Here is a 19,096-nt window from a genome sequence, read left to right as displayed (position 1 = left end):
TTACCTGAAACTGAGCTCACAACTCCATGGTCCTCTAGCTCACTATCTGGCTCAATTTCTGGCTCATTGTCTTGCACACTCTCATTGTCAGCTCCACTGAATGTTTCTAACTCCTCCTCTTGATCACTTTCATCGTCACTTAGTGACCATGGCGATGTAATCTTCTCCTCTAAAACAGGACGGACCTTAATTTCTGTTGCATGATTAGTTCTTCCAGACTCTGTTTGGCTGATAGACCTTTCACATCGTCCTATGGGTATCATCATGTGTCCTGACTTAGTGATCACTAGATTCTCTTCTCCTCCGAAAGCATAAACTTTGTCAGTTTCAGTATCGATCTTCATCTTCATCTTTTTCATGGACTCTCTAGACAGTAACAGAGGAATATCATTTTCCACAATAAACACGTTTAAAGTTACTTTCTGACCACATATTGTTACTGGGAGTGCTTTTTGTATCCTGGCTGTAACTGCATCTCCATCCCCGAAACAAAAATTCTTCTCACAAGGAGTCACTTTGACCTCTTCATGTTCAGCTGATGTGAGAGATTCCTCGAAGACTGTCAGCCATTTCTTTCCACACACTGTGGAGCTAGCACCTGTATCTAAAAGTGCTTTATTTGTCGCTTCTCCCATAAGGTACGTGATACACTTGTTTTCATCTTTTAGTTTAAAGTCAGACTCAAAGAATGTAAGCTTCTTCTCTCCAAATGTGTTGTACTTACAGTCTCTCATCATATGGTCTGTTTCCTTACAAATATGACAACGTAAGGGTCCTGATTGTTGGGCTTGTGCTCCTCGTCTGGATCTAAATGGAGCTTGTTGATACACGTTTCCTGAACTCTGTCCTTGAAACGCAGGTCTTTGTCCGAAGGGTCTTTGTCCGAAAGGTCTCTTAGATGAATAAAAATCCCTGTGTTGGTGGTGTCTTTGTTGATAAAAAACTTTCTGAGGGTCTTCCTCCTGGTTGCTCTGGTCCTCACCAAAATGTTCTGAATTGTTGATGTCGTACTGTTGAAAATAAGTATTTACAGGCTCTTCTTTAATCTTTGGTTTTCCGATGGAATATGTTTCATCGCTTGCGCCGCTTGCGCTTGATGAAGAAGAAGATGTATTAGTATAATCTTCTCCGTATGCTCTCTTAAGCTGGGATTCCATATTCTCGTAGCTTAACTTAGAGACCGTTGCCCTGATTAACGTCTTTTGATGGTCCGAGAGATTAGCATGATGTAATAAGAAGTACGCTAGTACTCCATCTTCAAATACCACAGTAGCACCACGCTTCTGCACAAGGCTCTTGTAACGATGGCTAAATTCTCTCACATACTCTTCCATGGGCACTTCCTTGGGTCTTCTGTAGTTCATGAAGCTGTCAATGGACGTAAAGACTGACTGAGTCTGGTCTTTTTCATATAACTTGTCCAGCTCAGCAATGAGAACATCTATTCCTCCTGCTTTGGACAATTCTTCCACGTCCAGCTGTATAGCAACAGCTTCTGGTTTTCCAGACATATTCATGATTAATGCAGCTGCTCCTGCCTCAGGCTTGACGGTGGTCACCTTCTTCCACCACTGAACTCTCCGTTTCCAATCTGTATAGTTGGCCTTCTCATCAAGAACAGGTACTTTATCACCTCCCATGATGAAAACTGAAATCTAGTGTTAGGTGTTAATGTGTTAGTTTAAATATACAAAAAAGAAAAACGGTCCGGTGTAACGTAGTTCTTCCTGCTACCACTGTTGGAACCCTGTTCTTGGGTTAATTAAATAACAAATAATACTCAATTATTATAAATACAAATTAGATGAATAAAGAGGTTATACAAATCTTGTGTCAAAAGTAACCTTGTTACTCTACAATGTACTCTCTTAAATAGTGAATGATTGATATGGTGTGACTCAGTAACTCACACTACTCTGCTCTGACTAATAGTTAAAACACATTTCAATACTAAACTAAACAATGTCTTTTTTACTATTAGATTAAACTACTATTAAATTAAAACTACTACTCCTGATGATGATGTTCTTCTTACTATATGAGGGACTTCTGAATGATGAGGACTTCAAGTAAAACTGGAACTGATAACTATAAAACAAAACCCTGGGGGAAAACTACCGTGAGTAAAGTGAAAGGTAATCCACGTGAAACTATAAATGAAAGTGAAAGAGGAAGCGGGAACTCCTAGACTAAACTACTAAACTATAACTATAAACTACTTACCACTCTTTCCACGTCACAGAACACAGATAGTATCTGTCGACTGGAATCTGTGGGATCACTAAAACAACGTCACTCCTCTCCCTTCTGCTACGCTAGAGTCTGGAGTCGACAACGTCACTCCTCTCCCTTCTGCTACGCTAGAGTCTGGAGTCAACTAAACACTGGACACTCCTCTCTCTTCTGTTACTTCAACTAGAGTCTGGAGTCGAGCCTTGTCTGCCTTCTGGAGTCCCTTTACCCCAACACTGTATATACAATCACTGGAACTAAACCTTTGCTAAAGTGAGATACAGGGTTAGTAATATGAAGTACAAAAACAAGCTACAAATAGAATTAAGATTCTAACAGAACGTTCCATCACTCCAGGTTGATCAAGATTAGTAAACTCAAGGAAGATGATACCAGATCAGTCCCGAACTTCGCCTCAGCATCATACTCTGCCTAGTGTCGATAAAGAGGATTCACAAACAATTGAGATTCACATACAAATATTTACTATCACTTTCTACAATTGCAGCTCTCCTCGTTGTTTTAATTATCTCCATCAACCTTGAATCTATCACTGCCTATGCTACATTCCCAAAATTATCTTAGCGTTCGTTCTTTCATTGTCAGTTCCCACAAGTTCACTACATACGCTAACCAATTAACCTCAATTAGGATGGTTTTTGCAACACATTCTACATGATCATATATGATTGCTAAACCCACACATCACCTTTGCACAAATCAGCTATTCCCCATTCACTCACGAGCGTCGACATATCTCCCCATGTACATCCGTAAATTGGAACGGCCCCCCGCGACGCGGATCAGGTGAGCTACCTGGTTCGGACTACTTCACTTATCAGAGTACGCTAGCACCACAATACACTCGCTTCAAGCCCTCAGTTTTGCACGCATCCTTCACCTTCACAGGGCCGGCTGACCATTTCCTGTAAAATCCTGATTCTATATGCTCGCGGGGTCTATTACCTGTTTGAGCTCTATTATTACGCGCGCGTGCCCAGTGTTCAGCTCACCGGCCTGCGTTGTGACCCTCAAATCTAAAAGTAGGTTGAGGGCACCACAGCGGGCCTAGCGCTGCCCTCTGTCGACATACATACATACATACATACATACATACATACATACATACATGTTAAAGTCCTAGATGTTGAAAAAGATACCTTCAGACTTCACCCCACTCGATTTCAGTTTGACAGAAAAAATGGCATCGAAGGCATCTCAATTCTTAAAACAGCTGAAAAATGAGCTTTAAGGAAGGTCAAAAGTATTGTGATGTGATGTCCTTTATCTGAGGCAGATTGCGATTCGATTTACCGAGAACATGCACAACATCAATCATGGGATTCAGAAGAGTACAAACTCCCCAACCAACTAGGTTTGTTATTTTCAACAGCTGTGTGCATACCTCATCAAACTTGTGAATGGGAGCTAGTGCAAGTGTGGGTATAAATTAAAGGACATTTTTATTATGGACAGGCGTTTGTGGCCGAGTGGTTAAGGCGTTTGACTCGAAATCAAATGGGCTCTGCCCGCGCAGGTTCGAATCCTGCCAAACGCGAACATTTTGTGCAAAGGCCCATCTCAAAATAAAACTTCTGCTGTAGTGTAGACTGACTTTTAAACTTGACTAATCTATTGTTTAAACAAAAATACTTGTTAAATACAGCATTGTTTCATTCATATTTCTCCATATCTGATATAAAATATCACCTTGTTATTATGACTATCCCAATATTTCAATTGAAATTTGCTGTTACAAACAGCATGAGTTGTACTCACCCGAGTATTGTCATCATTTGTAATGGGATATTGCATTGTTTGCTGGACGAAGTAATTAGCAAACATGAATGGTGATTTTATGCATTATAATCACAATTATTTTGTAATTCGATAAATTACTTCTGATGTTTGCAGTTGCACTATTGTCGCTTTGAAATTTCAACATAATCAACACTTCCTCACAGCATTTTGAACTTATTACTCTGTGTATAAGTTATTAACCTGTAATTATACTGACAACTATCTTTCACACAATTTATAATGTATTACATTTAGATCATGTCTTCAAGTCGTGTGCGAGCAAAGAAGGGTGTCAAGAAGAGGGCCCAAAGAGCTACCAGCAATGTCTTTGCTATGTTTGATCAAAGTCAAATCCAGGAGTTCAAAGAGGCTTTCAATATGATTGATCAGAATCATGATGGATTCATCTGCAAGGAAGATCTCCATGATATGTTGGCATCCCTTGGTATGCATTGTTTTGGTGTTTATTTGAATATACAATGACAAATGTTTATTTCATCGTTTAGCAGTTTAACTGCTGGACAAATGATACAACGTCATAATGGGAAGGAATAAGAATCTGCAAAATTCTCTCCCATTAAGATTTTGTGTCATTTGTTCAACAGTTAAGCTGCCATATTCCATGTGGCTGATAAACTATTACTTGTTCAACTTTATGCACATTGAAGGAAATACATTGAAAATTCACTTAGTTTGTTTATCTGACAATGTTACTTGTATAGAAACTATTGTGCTGCCTTTTTCCATAATACTACATAGATTGCAGTTTATTACCTAAAAAAGGAGCTTCTAGTTTCCTCAATTTTCCTAGCTTTATTAATACAGTTCCCTGCATGATCCTCACTCTATACAAGACTTAAATTTAATTCATGTAACGTGTTTCAGGCCAAGAACCAACTGACGCCAACCTTGAAGCAATGGTGAACGAAGCCTCTGGCCCCATCAACTTCACCATGTTTCTCACCATGTTTGGAGAGAAGCTGAATGGAACAGATCCTGAGGACGTGATAAAGAATGCGTTCCAATGTTTTGACGAGGAAACGACCGGGACGATACATGAGGATACATTGAGAGACCTGCTCTGTACCATGGGAGATAGGTTAGTTTAGTTATAGTCTATAATCTATATATTATACAGTATACTAGTGTAACCCGGCCTGCTCTGTACTATGCGAGACAGGTTAGTTTAATTATAGTCTATAATGTAGACTACTGATTCAATGTTAGATTACGTCAGATTTTAATATGCAGGAATGATGACTTAAAATATCAGGAGCGATGTTTTAAAACAATTAACTGATTTTACACCCAGTATCCTCAATTTAACTGAATATTAGGTAAGAAATAACTGAACATTTGGTAAGAAAAAATTGGCACTGAAGATAATATGTACCCCTCATGTTAGCTACATCGAATTGTTTTCTACTTCTAACATTTTCTCCCAATAATTCAACTAAATAGTAAATATTTTCACCTAGGTTTACCGACGAGGAAGTAGATGAGATGTTCCGCGGAGCTCCCATCGATAACAACGGAATGTTTGACTATAACGCTTTCGTCAGACTGATCAAGCACGGATCCAAAGACGAATAGGGTGTTTGGCTCGAATTATTTGCATAATAATGTTATTACTATGCAAAATATGCACATAATAATGTTATTACTAAGCGTAATCATGTAATTAGTAGTGTACATTAAGACTGATGACTGTCAACTCGACTTTCCTGAACCGGCTGGTTACTCTCCTTACATTTGATTAGACTTCAAAATTGATTTATAAGTTGAGAAATTTCGTCAGAAATGTTTCGACTTAAAATTTGTCAAAAATAATCAGCAATCGTAATCAATATGAATATTTTAGTGGTATTGTTATATCAATAGATTGTTAGTTGATATTATATGGTTCAAAAAGAATTACTATTCTTTAATTCTTTGTATGGTTTTATTATGAGTAGGCATGTTAGCTCTTTACGATTTATACTGCCTGATCATTTGTAAATAAAAAGCACACTGTTCAATTTGAACTAACTCCATTACGTCGGAATTTACACAGAATAATCCATATAAGTATTTCCTGATCACATTTACTCTTCATCAGACATCTACTTACTGTTATAATAGTTATCAATTATCACACAGAACTCAGACGTTACTTATTTTAGTGCTGCTGGCCAGTGATACACCTCAGAAAATAACTTTGTATCTAGACAAGAATATATTGGGAGATGGACGTTATTTTATTGTATCATTTATTCGTTGACCATTGTAAATTTAATGTTTATTAATGCTTATATATCGTTGATTACAATATGGAAATATGGAAACACTTCTTTTTCCCACTTGAATATATTCAATTATCCAACGTTACTCTTAATAAACTGTGTATTATTTCATGAGTCGAAAAAGTTCAACAGTAGTGCAAATCTAAATAAGTGCAAGATAGATGCATAATTAAATGCAAAATACATATCGTCGGATAATTTAAATGTAAATATAATTACCCAATAACTATATAACTATCACATAGCAGACACACAATGAATGATATCAGAGACACAACACCCCAAGATAACGAGAGACCATCATCCTCGGGGGAGATACCCTCCGCAACACCCCCGGAACCACTCCTCAGAGCAACATCCCCGGAACCACTCCCCAGAGCAACATCCCCGGAACCACTCCCCAGAGCAACATCCCCCGAGCCTGAACTCAGTTCAACTGAACAGATGTCAGAATTAGAGAAACCAGAGCCTGTTGATTACACGTCTTCTGAGTCCAGTAGCATGGGAATCACCACCGAGCCTGTAGATTATAGTAACACACCTACTGAGTGCAGTGATACAGGAATCTCAGCACAGATACACAGTATGTCCTGTATAAACGGGACTGCTACAGTAACGCACTTGTTAAAGAGGTACACTGCGCTGGTCAGGGCAGACCCGCACATGTATCGAGGGGCTGAGTCACTTCTTTCTACTCTCTCATATCTTGCTACTAACAGGTTATGCTTTTTATATTACTTTTTGACGTTTGAGTAGGAATTGTGTTTTTGTGTAACACATCTGTCATAGATAAGCAGTGTATTTTAGTATGAGGATGTGAATAGTGAGTTGTCGGAGTGGGGTTGTATTTCATCTTTTATCATTAGTTATGTACACTAAATATTTTACCCAATTTGTTGAACAATCTGCCACTGATTCTGTCCCATGTAAGTGAAACCTTACCCAACTACCAGTGTAATTGATCTCAGTGTAATTGATCCTGAACAATTACAAGTGTGTAACTGATATCCTCTACACTTCAGAGTGCCGATAGAGATAATTGAGTTACTGTACATGTCATCAAATCTATTGAGATATCTAAACGATAAGATACTGTCTGGGGGAAAACAGCAGTCTCCTCAAGACAGAGGGGAGCTGGAGGTTTGTAGAAATTTGTAGAACTTTGTAGAACTTTGTAGAACTTTGTAGAACTTTGTAAAACTTTGTAGAACTTTGTAAAACTTTGTAGAACTTTGTAGAACTTTGTAGAACTTTGTAGAACTTTGTAAAACTTTGTAGAACTTTGTAGAACTTTGTAAAACTTTGTAGAACTTTGTAGAACTTTGTAGAACTTTGTAAAACTTTGTAGAACTTTGTAGAACTTTGTAGAACTTTGTAGAACTTTGTAGAACTTTGTAGAACTTTGTAGAACTTTGTAGAACTGTAGATAAGTGAGAAGTGCCTTGTTACAAAAGGTTTACGGTAAAAACTCTTGGAGGGCAATGTTTTTTCATCTTTTATTAGTTGATGTGATGAGTATGTAGTTGTGAAGAAATGTTGGTTAAAACGTCGAATAATGTTTCTTATAATACCGAATAATTTCTCTCCTCCATATCTTAAAATATATGCATATTTTACATACCTACGCTTAATCACCACCGTTACACTCAACTTAGCCTCATCCCTCTACTTAATAAGATCACCTTATATGCACCCTAGATACGAGTGTAAAATGTTTGCAGTAAAAATATGACAGGGCTGTTATCTTGGAATCATAACGTCATTCTGACGAAAATATGACAAAATGTCGTGTTCCTTATCAGACCCGATCGTGTGTAATGCTGTTACAATACTTTAAAACTCACACAAGGAAACTAATGTGACTAATGATGATTTTAACACAAGGAGGGTGAGGTGTTATTATCATGATATTAAACATAAGGCGGGTTGTAATGTAATGGGATACTGTGAAATGCTTATTAAATGAGCTTAACTTCAAACTGGATAGTAACTGCTATGTATATGTTGACACTAATTGTTAATATTAATCATGAAGGTAACTGGCAGTGAAACAAACACTTAGAAACGTCAGATAACTCCAGGCTTGCCGATTTAGGGCAATATTAGAGCATATTAATCATGTTTAAATTGTTACAACTTTTATCAATGTAATAGAAGAAACACTTCCACACGCTACTAACACGAACATAACCCCAGGCTGACCGAGACAGATTGGAACAGATGTTACAAGTTCTACAGTGTGTAGAAGTATTTGTAGAACTCAGCGCGCGGCGACTGGGAGGCTCTCCTCTAAAGTGGCTTGTGGTGGCTATTTTAGCCGCCGTCAAGACTTCCATCAGACTTTGTCTCATTTACCAACACAATCAGATCCTTGTCGGCTCTTTTACCGTCAATGATAGTCCAAAGGGATGGGTGGGGCCAAGGAGTGGAATCTTCTTCAAGCAATCCCATCCTAATTCTAACATTCCACACCAAATTCCGAACAAAGACTTGATCCTAGCGGAACTGTGTTATACTTTGCGACCAATTGTGCATTTAACCGCTCTCGGGTTGTTCAAGTCAAAGTCTTGGATTCCATTTACCTTAGCTTTAGGATTAGATGTATTTAGTTTCAAATCACTACAAAAGATTGAGCACCCCACCGATAGACAAGCAAATGAACTATCTCGCAGGAAAATAGCCTTTCTTTTGTATCTGTTCAGAACACCGTTCTACAATGAAATTACGGAACACAGACTCACGCCAGTTCTTGATTATGTCAGTAAAATTCCGATCGTTGGACTTTTCACTGACGGCATTACCGATTATTTACCAGACTGGCAAAAAATTTATTCTTATGTATGGGGATCTTAAACTATTTCTTTAACAAAAACAATCAGAATTGAAATTTCTTTTATTCTTGAAGACGGAAGTTAAAGTTGTCAGATTAACCGAGCTTTTGGTTTTATATTCATTTCATGAAGAAATAGCTGCTGTTGAACATTAAAGGTTAGATTATTCCTGTTTTGAAGGCAGTTGGAAAAGGAAAGAAAATCATCATGAGGTTGCTTGTAGTTATCTTAGGAATGACGTCAATGACCATACCGGATTTGCTCCCAGAAATGAAACAGCCCCGCATGACTCAGAGTGACGCCATCTTGGATCTGGTTATAAAACAGTCACGAAAGAAGATGTTTGTCTACGTACGGCGCTTAACAAGAGATATTTGATAGTTGAAGGAGGTGAGCTAAAATGCGCGGCTCAAAATCGAGCGATCAATTTTCAGAACCTCACCCGGTGCGTGACTTGGTCGCGGTAACTGTGTAGACGACGTTTGGTTAGATGCCTGATGTTAATGTAAGGAATCTAGTTTTACATTCAGATAACATTCTTTAGATATTTGTTCTTATTGTATTAATTTCATTATTTCAGTTATTTGGACGGTAAAGATTCCCATGAATATAATGTGAACTTCACTGTGGCTTATTTAAATTTGATGATTTTAAGTTTTGCCAGTTGGAGTTACTTGAAATATGAATTATCTGCAGATTCGTGTGACAGTAATGTATCGTTTGATCGAACTATCTGTAAGTTGAATTTAATAATTTTTATCGACTGGTTTTTAACAGCAGCTTACATTTAGGGTATGTCAACTCAGGCCATCGTAGAAGCTATAAACACAATCCACTCCCCAAAATCAACTACATCCCAACGGAATGCAGCCTACAACACATTAGAATCTTACAAAACAGCATGTGACAATCTCCCGCTCATTGGCTTGGAGCTAGCCAAACCCACAAACTCTGTAGTGATCAGACATTTTGGTTATCAGTTATTGGACCATTATGTGAAATTCAAATGGTCAGGAGCCAGTGAGGTGGACAAACAAGAATTTAAGACATTACTAATCAATAGAATGCTTGAAGGTGGAACACTTAACTTGGTAGAAGAATCAACTCTGATTAGAAACACACTCACTAATCTTGTTGCTGAGATTCTGAAGCGTGATTGGCCGCAGCAGTGGTTAGATTTCCTCTCAGTGGTTAAAAGAAACGTAGAACAAGATAATACAGCGGGTGAAGTGCTGCTCAGTGCTATGGCGCGTCTTGTCGAGGATATTGAGTTAGACAGTAAGCTAACCCCAGCAAGACGAAGTGACCTGCTTCGATCTGTAGGTCTCTGTAAAGACCAGCTGGTTGAAATGATTTCCTGTAAGTTACAGTGCGCTGTTGATAAGGGCGACAATCAGCTGAGCAATCCGCTCCTCATGACTTGTCTAAGCGCTTTAAACCTGCTGAGCGCTGCAAGTTCCATGACTTGGTTCCATGTTTCCTCACTCTACGACAAAACCTCCCACGTCTGCACTATTCTGTTTCTCTTGCTGAGAAACAACACTCTGAGACAGTCTGCAGCTGACGTTCTGTACAATATTGCAGCTCGGAAGACCACAGCTAACGATAATCTCCAATTTACTAATTTCATGCTTCATGACGAATGTATGAAGATGGTCTTTGATATCAGCAACGAGATCTGCTCGGTTCCTATCGACGACGATGCAAATCTCTTTCTCAAGACTCTGTGTAGAGTTTACGTGTCAGTTGGAGAGAACCACGTGTCAGGTATCATACGAAACGATCTCGTATTACCTAAAGAAGCATTCCAAAAATACCTCCAATTGATGATGATATTTTATCAAAACCCTCGGATATCCATCAGATCAATTGTGGTAGATTTGTGGGTCACTTCCTTAACTTTAACCAACTTAAAACAAATGAGGACCTGCAGATGGTGGTGCCCCACTTGGTTCAAGCGACGATGAAGAATTTTTGCAAACCATTAGAACCAGCTGAGATGTCCTGGATCACTTCGAGCTCATGAAGATATACAATATGTTACTGAGCAAGATGATTTCTATTGTTGATCTCTCCGGAAAGTTGTGTCCGAATGAATCACTGGAAGTGGTGTTTGAATGGCAGAGAGCGCTTCTCAACAGTCCTATCCCAACTGAATCTCTTTGCCAGGATGACACCCCGCCCTTCAATGTTTGGAAATATTTCTCAATCTTCACAGAGAAAGCTATAACAGCATGTTTGAAGAGCAAAACACCACTGAAGATCGATCCTATTCAGCAGAGTTTGAGTTTGCTGCTTGGTTTTGACAGCTCTGATCCTCTGATATCTTATTGGCATGTGTCGGCTATCAACGGATACGTCCCTACTTTTAGGTTGTGTGACCATCAAACTATCCCCATGCTAGAGAAACTGTTTAATTTACTGGGAAAAAAGTTTGAACGCACCCTTCCAGGTAAATTTTCTTGTTTCTAATACGGCTCACGCAAAGTGATTAAAAAGGTCTCTTCTATGTTCATTTGCCCTTGTTATTAGCTTCTAAATTCTGAAAGCCCTCTTTACTAATAACAATATAAGACATATTTCTACAACTTCCTAATCCCATATCAGCCCATTCCCTATTAAATCCACCTCCTCCTGAGCAGGATCTATCAAGGAAAACATGAGTGTGCTGGTTAGTGACCTCCATCGCCACACTTCTAGTTGCTTGCTCAGATTTGTAACTAACTACCCTTCTGTGATAACCTGGGAGGTCTTCCAAGCAATGCAATCCCTCTATGATAACCTCCTTACTCAGATAGATAATCAGAGGTTTGTACTTAAAGTTTACACCGTTACATTTTTTACATTTGAATCTTCTGTCATATTTCCAGAGACTGTGATGGATTGTAATATGAGGTTAGATCATGAATAAATTGAAATATTACCCATTACGTAATCTGTGCTCACTGCTCAATTAGAACATTGGTGGCATTGGATTTTCGAATTTTTATTCTCGGACCATTATATATTATTATCGAATTGGGGTTTTTAAGGGTGTTGAATTTCAGAAGTTTGTCCCTTGGCCCATTTCCACTTGTACTTACTGGCACAACGTCTGTTTGTTTATCCTGACGTGTCCTGCAGTTGGTTCTCTAGTCGGTGCGCTGATTCTTCGGGGTACATTTCCAGTGCCCCGTTCAGAACCATCTAAACATTTCCCCTTAAGTTAAAAATAACCTTCTAACCCTGGCCCACTTTTCAGGTACGGGTCAATGTTGCTGATCCTGGAGGCCCTGATATCAGGTAGTAACAATATCCCGGATCTGGAGAAACAGATACAATATATCCACCAACTTATATCTCCTCTAACCACATTCCTTGATACTCCTGATCTTGTTAACCGTTGTTCTCAATTCTCGTCTTTCCTTCAGCTTTTAGAGGTTAGTATTTGTCTCCTTTGCTCTTTTGTTGAGTACATTTGTATATCACAATTAGTTTTAATACTTATTGAAATCTAAAGATAATGCCTCATTGCGGTTAGATATGAAATATGACAAATAATATTAATAAGCGTATCTTACCAAACAGCAGAACAATATAAGACTCATCACTGCAAACCCTCAGGTATCCCCGACCAACATAACAGCAGTTACAACACCAATAAAACAGATCAAGCTGAGTGGGGCTACCCTCTGTGCTATTTCCAAACGGTTCACTAAGCCAGGAGCACCAAAACCTGCTTTCCAGATGGTATTCCCTTATCTTGAGCGAGTCTTTGCTCTCAACAAGCAGATAAACGGGTTCTGGTGCGATGTTGTTTACAAGGACTTCCCTTGGTTGAAAGGTGAATAAGGAGGTGATGGGATGAATTTCTTTTGGAAATATTACGTTTAATATCGGGCTCTATCTCATGGAGTGCCACAGATTTTCTTTAGATTTATTAAAATAGCCATAAATATTACAGTGTTTATCTTACCAACTTATTCATTTCTTCAATAAATCGTCTTTTATAGGTCCGTTGGCACCAGACAAGGAAACGAAGATGATATACTGCACTTTGCTGGACAAGCGCACTAACAATGTTCCTTCTTTCAGGTAGAGGCTACATAACATGTATTGATTTACATTTTACTACTCACAAACTAAGTTTACTACTCACAAACTAAGTTTACTTTATCATGCTAATGTAAAATGTTTTTTCTTCCGCTGTTGATCAACAGCGGAAATTGTGTTTCCGTACGGTTAGTGAAACGTAACACAACCCTCTTTCAGGATGAACATGGTTGCTCTTACAGACTACTCTAACCAGCTTATCGAGAGTCTGTGTAACAACCTATCACGTGATATCTATAAGTGGAGCGCATTCCCCAACATCATCATGGACTGCTATGCTCAATATCTAGCTACCATGCAGGTGAGCCCAGGTCTATTGATGTGAAATTATGATAGACTATAATAAATTAATATATGCGATAAATGAAGCAGTCAGTCCTACTCCTATCACCAGTCTGGTATTAGCACGGATGTCGGACATGTTACATTTGTTTGATAATAACGCAGCGAATTTCCTAGATGCCGCGTGTCAAGGCTATATTACACTCCGTTATCAAGCCCTATCTGTCAAACTGCCCTCTCGAGGATTTCGGCATTTGTCTTCCAGTCTTACAGGTTTGTGAATACTTCATTGTTGTTTTTTTTTCTCAAAATGGATCCGATAAAAGTTATTTTCGAAGTTTCAAGTCGTTAGATCACGGTTTTTGAGACTTTTTAAGCAATAAATTGTATCCCTGCAACTTGATTGTGTTGACTGTTATCAAGGTTTATAACTAACACTGCTTCAGGTGACACTTGACACAGTCTACAAACGTCTCTCTGCTGAGTGGGAGCAGATTCAGGCCAGGAAGCTTGTTCTCACATCCGGTAGGTGTAAATCTAAATTCTTGGAATAGTTCCAATTCTTGGAATGGTTCTCAGATTACTCGGAATTTGACAATGAAAATAGCTGGTTTTAACTTTCACTAGAAGTTACCCAATCTTAGAATCACAGGAAAAGTTAATCTACAAGAACTGACAAAACTCTGATAATCTACTTGTGTTTCTTATCAGAATAATATATTGTTTTTCTGATTTATCAGAAATAATTTTTTAAACAATTTATTAGATAACGTGTATCTAAATTTACAGTTCTGGCCCCAAAGTAGTTTTGTAGAATGGTTTAGTATCTAATAGTTTTGTAGAAACCTTTAGAAGAGTAATCTTGTAGAACAGTAAATGAAATATGCTTATCCTTGCAGATGATTACAATGAATCAAGCGCTGAACTTGACGAAATCTTCAACGACCACATGGTTCTCATTGTGACGAGAGAATATTGCGAACTTTTATCTCACTTCTTCAGGTGAGCCACATTCTTTACAATGTTTTAACTCTTTCATTTGTCGTAATCTAACTTAATAATTTATTTAGAATATTTACATTTAGAATGGTAAACCCGGAAGCCCACCCGGATACATTAGATAAATCATTAACGTTGAATTGTTTATGTTTCGTAAAGGCTCGTTGTTATCTTAACATTATGGTTGATCTTAACATCCACAGCATGAATAAGAAAAAGGGAACCAAGAGGAAGTCTGGACAGTTTAACCCGATAACGGAACATTTGATAAAGGAGAAATCCATTTCCGGTCCTCTTCTCATGTCTGTATTTTCTTGCATGGCTTGGGGAGATGGTGTGTCCAGTAACAGAGCCTGTGCTATGGCTCACAACGCCATTAAACTTATCACAACTACTGGTAAGTACAATGTGGTATTTTTTAGTGACACTCTCGACGCTATGTCAGTTAGACGTCTGATATTGTATTTTGTTAATGTATTTTTTATTCTACCACACCTGTCGATATATACGTGTGTAAAGGATGTATATAACTGTGGAAGGTCTGCAAAATGCCATATTTTGCATTTATGCGGAATATATACACTTTATTCATGTGAATTTTTACCTACTCATGTTCTGTATTCGAATATTTGCATTTAATACCTACACTTAATTTCCCATCCTGCATTATCCTACATTATATTTACATGATTTACATGATTTAGATGCAGTGAAACTATCGGACTGCTATGTATGTCACCCCACACATGGCAACATTAAAATTCACGTCTCTAATTCCACAGGACAGCCATTATCTGACGAGGCAACCTACACGTTCCTAGTAAAAGCAATCCAAGCTCTACAAATACACGGTCAACACGACAACTGCCTCTACACTCTCCTAAATGTTATCGTCTCAATCATCCGGCTTACTCACCGCACAATTCCACATGTGACGCGCGGCGTGCTCTCCCAAATCCCACACGTGGTGCTGGAGAAGATCGACCGGTTCTTCAAGAATCTGGATTCTCCGTCAATCAGCGAAAGGAACTTGCGAGACTCGCTCCAGAGCGTGGTTAATCCTATAATATCACGCCCTATCAGCGAGGCTGGGAAACAGCATTACAAGATAACGGAACTGGGACCGCTGCAGTTCCAGAAAAAGGACGTGGTAGTTGTACAACAGGATGGACCAGAAGGACTGCATTCTCTTTTTAATTATACCAACACTTCATAGCAGTGACTTGAGATAGATTGCATTTAGATATATAAGCTGGGATGTATTGTGTTACGTTCTATAATGTCAGTCAGATCTGTGGCGTGTATTGAAATTTAGATAATTGAGATTTGAGGTTGTCACTGATTGAATAAAATTTCGATCAGCTAGTTTTTTATTTTAATAGACCTCCAAATGGTGCACGCCACATTCGGGCAAAAGTAGTGATACAAAGTGCAGATTAACGTTAGCTAAAAGCTTTCGGTATATAGTACGATCAATAACATTGCAAGCTGCATTAGTCAGTCATTCAAGCTGACCTTGGTTATTAAGGCTGACCATACGATCGGTCATTACAGCTGTTTTAGAAGTAATTTGACGGATTGTCGGGCAAAACTTTGTAGTCTATTCAACGACCCTGTCCGTTTTATATTTCTGGACGTCAACGGAATATTACCATGACAAAGTCCGAAGACAGATAATCTAATAAGTTATAATTTTAGAATCCGAGCGGAGAATTACTTAATTCAGTTCGTTGAAATATTTAAATTTGAAATACTCTGGTTTATGGAGTTACATGATTGTTTTTTTTAGATTCAAAACATTCGTTTCGACTGTTGTGTTATAGAAAGTATTAATTAAGCGAAATTTTGTATGGTTTTTAGGAGTACGGATAAGTAATAAGTATATGTAATTGCATGATGGATATTATCTTTAATTTATTAAACTATATTATAAAATCAAGTAAATATTATGATCCTTATTAATTTGGGTTCAGAAATAGAAATTGGTTTTTAAGATTCGATCAGGAATAGGAGTTTTTACGAATTTTCGGATAAAATGTTTTAGATTTTTAATAAGTTATTAACGTCGTTCAATACTTTCGATTCGGAAACTGAAATAACGATTTACAATGATGAGATTTAGATTACTGCGATTTCAGGTTTTACAAAAGTATTTGATGTTTTACATTCCGCAAAATAATCCTAATAATAGGGAGAAATGAGAATTTCTTGATGTCCTATTTTCATGAAATTTTTAGCTTTGAAGTTTTTTGGGCGGTAAACAGACTTTCCATTTCTCAAAATTTACCCCTTAGCATTCTGAATGGGATGAGATGGATTTGAAATGATGAAGATTTGTTCACGTTGATATTCAACCTCATGTCATGTGGGTACCTTTATTCTGATAAAACTGAACATGTCTCTAAAAATATGTGGATCGTTATAAGAAATTTTATGTTTTCATATTTGTCATACCCTCATCTAGATGATTTTAGAAATTACTACTAACACCATAGTACCACTTGCATCCCTGAAAACACTGTCAATTTAGCAGGAAATTACTACTGGCTTAATATTAAACATAACCAAAAGTATGTCTTAATTAATCACTAATTCATAATCAGATCGATCATTGAGTTTGATAAAAGTGTCTGTAGAGTGTAGGGATGCAGCTAATTGTACTTTCGTGTTAGCGAATGTAACTTATTTGAGAAGCATCTAATATCTGTCACATGTGTTGACTCGTGTTTATTTTACTCCTACAGTCTCATATTTCATTGATCTTAGGCAATTTACGCAAAAAAAAGTCCAAATTTCAGTAAAGTAAAGTAATTTAAGATCAACTAACCACCCTGTTGACGATAATTTGGACGGTTATAATTTGATCGCTTAAATGTCCCTGTATCGAAATTGTAATCTTTCAGTGGACAAAGCATTGTTTGCTTGTTAGTTTTAGTTTATCATTTTGGCATCTTCCTATTTAACCGTCCAGAATATCTTAGATTGTAGCCTATTTAGTCAATAACAAAATATTGCTTAGATTTATTAATCAATTTGTAACTAAATATCTTTTTTACTTATTCCAGCACATGTCGATATGTCCGATAGTGGTATTTTCTTTGGGGAGGACTTTATCTGGATAGACATACCAGAAGATCCCAACGATTTGCTGATAACACTGCCGGAGGACAAGGCCCCAGCAGTCATTACAGTCAGAAACGCCGACCCCTACAAGAATGTGTGGTGTGAGGGAAATAGGTTTGTTTACACTTATAGAGTACAACAACTTTATAACACTTTATAACACTACTTTACTAATATTAGGAAAATTGCTCTGTTCATATGAATTGTGGCACTTAAACTTAATTGTCAGTTTTTCGCTTTAGCCGTGATTCAGAACAACCATTTAGATTTAACTATGGAGCATTATTAATATTATGGCTGATCATTTTAATGTCAACCCTTGATAGCGGATTTGCCAAAAATGTTACCAACATTTTTAGTTTCTCCACAAATCTTCAGAGTTCGATGTTTTTCATGTAGTCTTTGTAAGATATTTAAGGATACGAATTTAATCTCTTATTTTCACAGGTACATAAAGGACGAGGATTTGTAAAGCTCGTCAGATAGACTCCCATTTTATCACGACCAAACTAGCCCCGACCAAACCTACAGATTTGTGGAAGGACACAGTTATATATATTAAGTTTTTATGATTTTGATTATTTTAGTACGGATTTTTTGTAATTTCACAGGTTCTTAATTAAATTACTTCACAAAGATATGTAATTAAAGCTATTTATAGAGATCTATATTTTTATATTATATCAGTCATTGTGAATTGATCCCAGTCATTATACGCCTGAGAACGACATTATTATTAATAATTTAATAATAAATATTTATATTATTTTTAAGTGCATGTATATTTTATAAATTTTATATATTTCTTAGACGATTTTAAGAAAGGAAAAGTCAGGGATTTTTATGACTTCTCCCTAGGACCAACAGTTAATTTTGACATAATCCGATTTGGTGTTTCAGAATGTTTTATTAATTAATTTTTAAGTTTGAAAATTAAAGCTGAATTAACAGTGTTTCTCTTGAAGGACAAATTTCATCTGCAAATTGGCTGCTATGCAATGGCATTCAAGAAATCGAACATGGGATAGACTATGTTTACAGTTTGTATACTGTTGTTTTCAAAAGGTAGCCAAATTAATCACGGACGTATTTTATGGGCGGCACCTAGAGCATTAAAGCAACCCACCCCTGATGCCTGAAAGTGAACAATGAACACATCTTTTGTAATCTGTTCTATCTGGAGAGCATTATGAAAATATACCGAGAGCATAATTTTGCTTGATTAATTCAGAATATTGCTTGTTGCCGATATGTTGGAACATGATCGCAGTAGCCATCACCTTGACCATGGTGTGGCCAATTCGTATGCAAGTTTACTGTCGCCATGGAAACCAAGTCACGCACAGCCGTTGCGCTTAAATCTTTTTACATTAAAATTGGAGCCGCGCGTTCCAATTTCAGTTAAAGAAGACCGTTTCAGATGTTCTACAGGTGCAACTTTTATATCATTTTTTA

The 19,096-nt window shown here is 37.5% G+C and overlaps 3 protein-coding genes, 1 long non-coding RNA gene and 1 other non-coding gene across 5 annotated transcripts; all 5 read left to right on the top strand.

Moving 5' to 3' along the window:
- Window positions 1–3,708: 3,708 nt before the first annotated feature.
- On the top strand, window positions 3,709–3,790 carry Trnas-cga (transfer RNA serine (anticodon CGA)). Its single transcript has one exon. It is a non-coding gene; the product is annotated as a tRNA-Ser (tRNA).
- A 481-nt stretch (window positions 3,791–4,271) lies between these two features.
- LOC134812279 (myosin regulatory light chain 12B-like) lies at window positions 4,272–6,410 on the top strand. Its single transcript, XM_063819622.1, has 3 exons — window positions 4,272–4,477; window positions 4,918–5,131; window positions 5,511–6,410. The coding sequence occupies exons 1-3, from the start codon at window positions 4,291–4,293 to the stop codon at window positions 5,623–5,625; spliced, it is 516 nt and encodes a 171-aa protein (XP_063675692.1). The 5' UTR covers window positions 4,272–4,290; the 3' UTR covers window positions 5,626–6,410.
- Window positions 6,411–6,539: 129 nt separating this feature from the next.
- LOC134812329 (peroxisomal membrane protein PEX16-like) lies at window positions 6,540–9,758 on the top strand. The gene is made up of 3 exons (XM_063819715.1): window positions 6,540–7,033; window positions 7,337–7,454; window positions 8,511–9,758. Exons 1-3 carry the CDS (start codon window positions 6,570–6,572, stop codon window positions 9,165–9,167), a joined length of 1,239 nt encoding a protein of 412 aa, XP_063675785.1. The 5' UTR covers window positions 6,540–6,569; the 3' UTR covers window positions 9,168–9,758.
- A 178-nt stretch (window positions 9,759–9,936) lies between these two features.
- LOC134812328 (exportin-5-like) lies at window positions 9,937–17,444 on the top strand. Its single transcript, XM_063819714.1, is given in 13 exon segments — window positions 9,937–11,029; window positions 11,032–11,139; window positions 11,142–11,597; window positions 11,788–11,953; window positions 12,387–12,564; window positions 12,749–12,968; window positions 13,138–13,219; window positions 13,397–13,538; window positions 13,697–13,792; window positions 13,966–14,044; window positions 14,419–14,521; window positions 14,722–14,915; window positions 15,301–17,444. Coding segments are annotated over 13 exon segments (3,348 nt in total). The 5' UTR covers window positions 9,937–9,939; the 3' UTR covers window positions 15,735–17,444.
- A 138-nt stretch (window positions 17,445–17,582) lies between these two features.
- On the top strand, window positions 17,583–18,585 carry LOC134813383 (uncharacterized). Its single transcript, XR_010160010.1, has 2 exons — window positions 17,583–17,755; window positions 18,089–18,585. It is a non-coding gene; the product is annotated as an uncharacterized LOC134813383 (long non-coding RNA).
- Window positions 18,586–19,096: the final 511 nt, after the last annotated feature.

Source organism: Bolinopsis microptera, chromosome 3 (genome assembly GCF_026151205.1).
Source record: "Bolinopsis microptera isolate Bmic1 chromosome 3, MBARI_Bmic_1.0, whole genome shotgun sequence".
In the NCBI taxonomy this organism is placed as follows: Eukaryota; Metazoa; Ctenophora; class Tentaculata; order Lobata; family Bolinopsidae; genus Bolinopsis; species Bolinopsis microptera.
The sequence above is the reverse complement of the archived record's forward strand: the minus strand, read 5'-3'. Positions and strand labels throughout refer to the sequence as shown.

Excerpts from the sequence above, each read along its gene's own strand:
- LOC134812279 (XM_063819622.1), top strand. The coding sequence starts at position 4,291 with ATGTCTTCAAGTCGTGTGCGAGCAAAGAAGGGTGTCAAGAAGAGGGCC. Across the intron at positions 4,478-4,917 it reads TGATATGTTGGCATCCCTTG|GCCAAGAACCAACTGACGCC; the intron begins GTATGCATTGTT and ends AACGTGTTTCAG. Across the intron at positions 5,132-5,510 it reads CTCTGTACCATGGGAGATAG|GTTTACCGACGAGGAAGTAG; the intron begins GTTAGTTTAGTT and ends ATTTTCACCTAG.
- LOC134812329 (XM_063819715.1), top strand. The coding sequence starts at position 6,570 with ATGAATGATATCAGAGACACAACACCCCAAGATAACGAGAGACCATCA. Across the intron at positions 7,034-7,336 it reads TCATATCTTGCTACTAACAG|AGTGCCGATAGAGATAATTG; the intron begins GTTATGCTTTTT and ends TCTACACTTCAG. Across the intron at positions 7,455-8,510 it reads AAGACAGAGGGGAGCTGGAG|GCTGACCGAGACAGATTGGA; the intron begins GTTTGTAGAAAT and ends ACATAACCCCAG.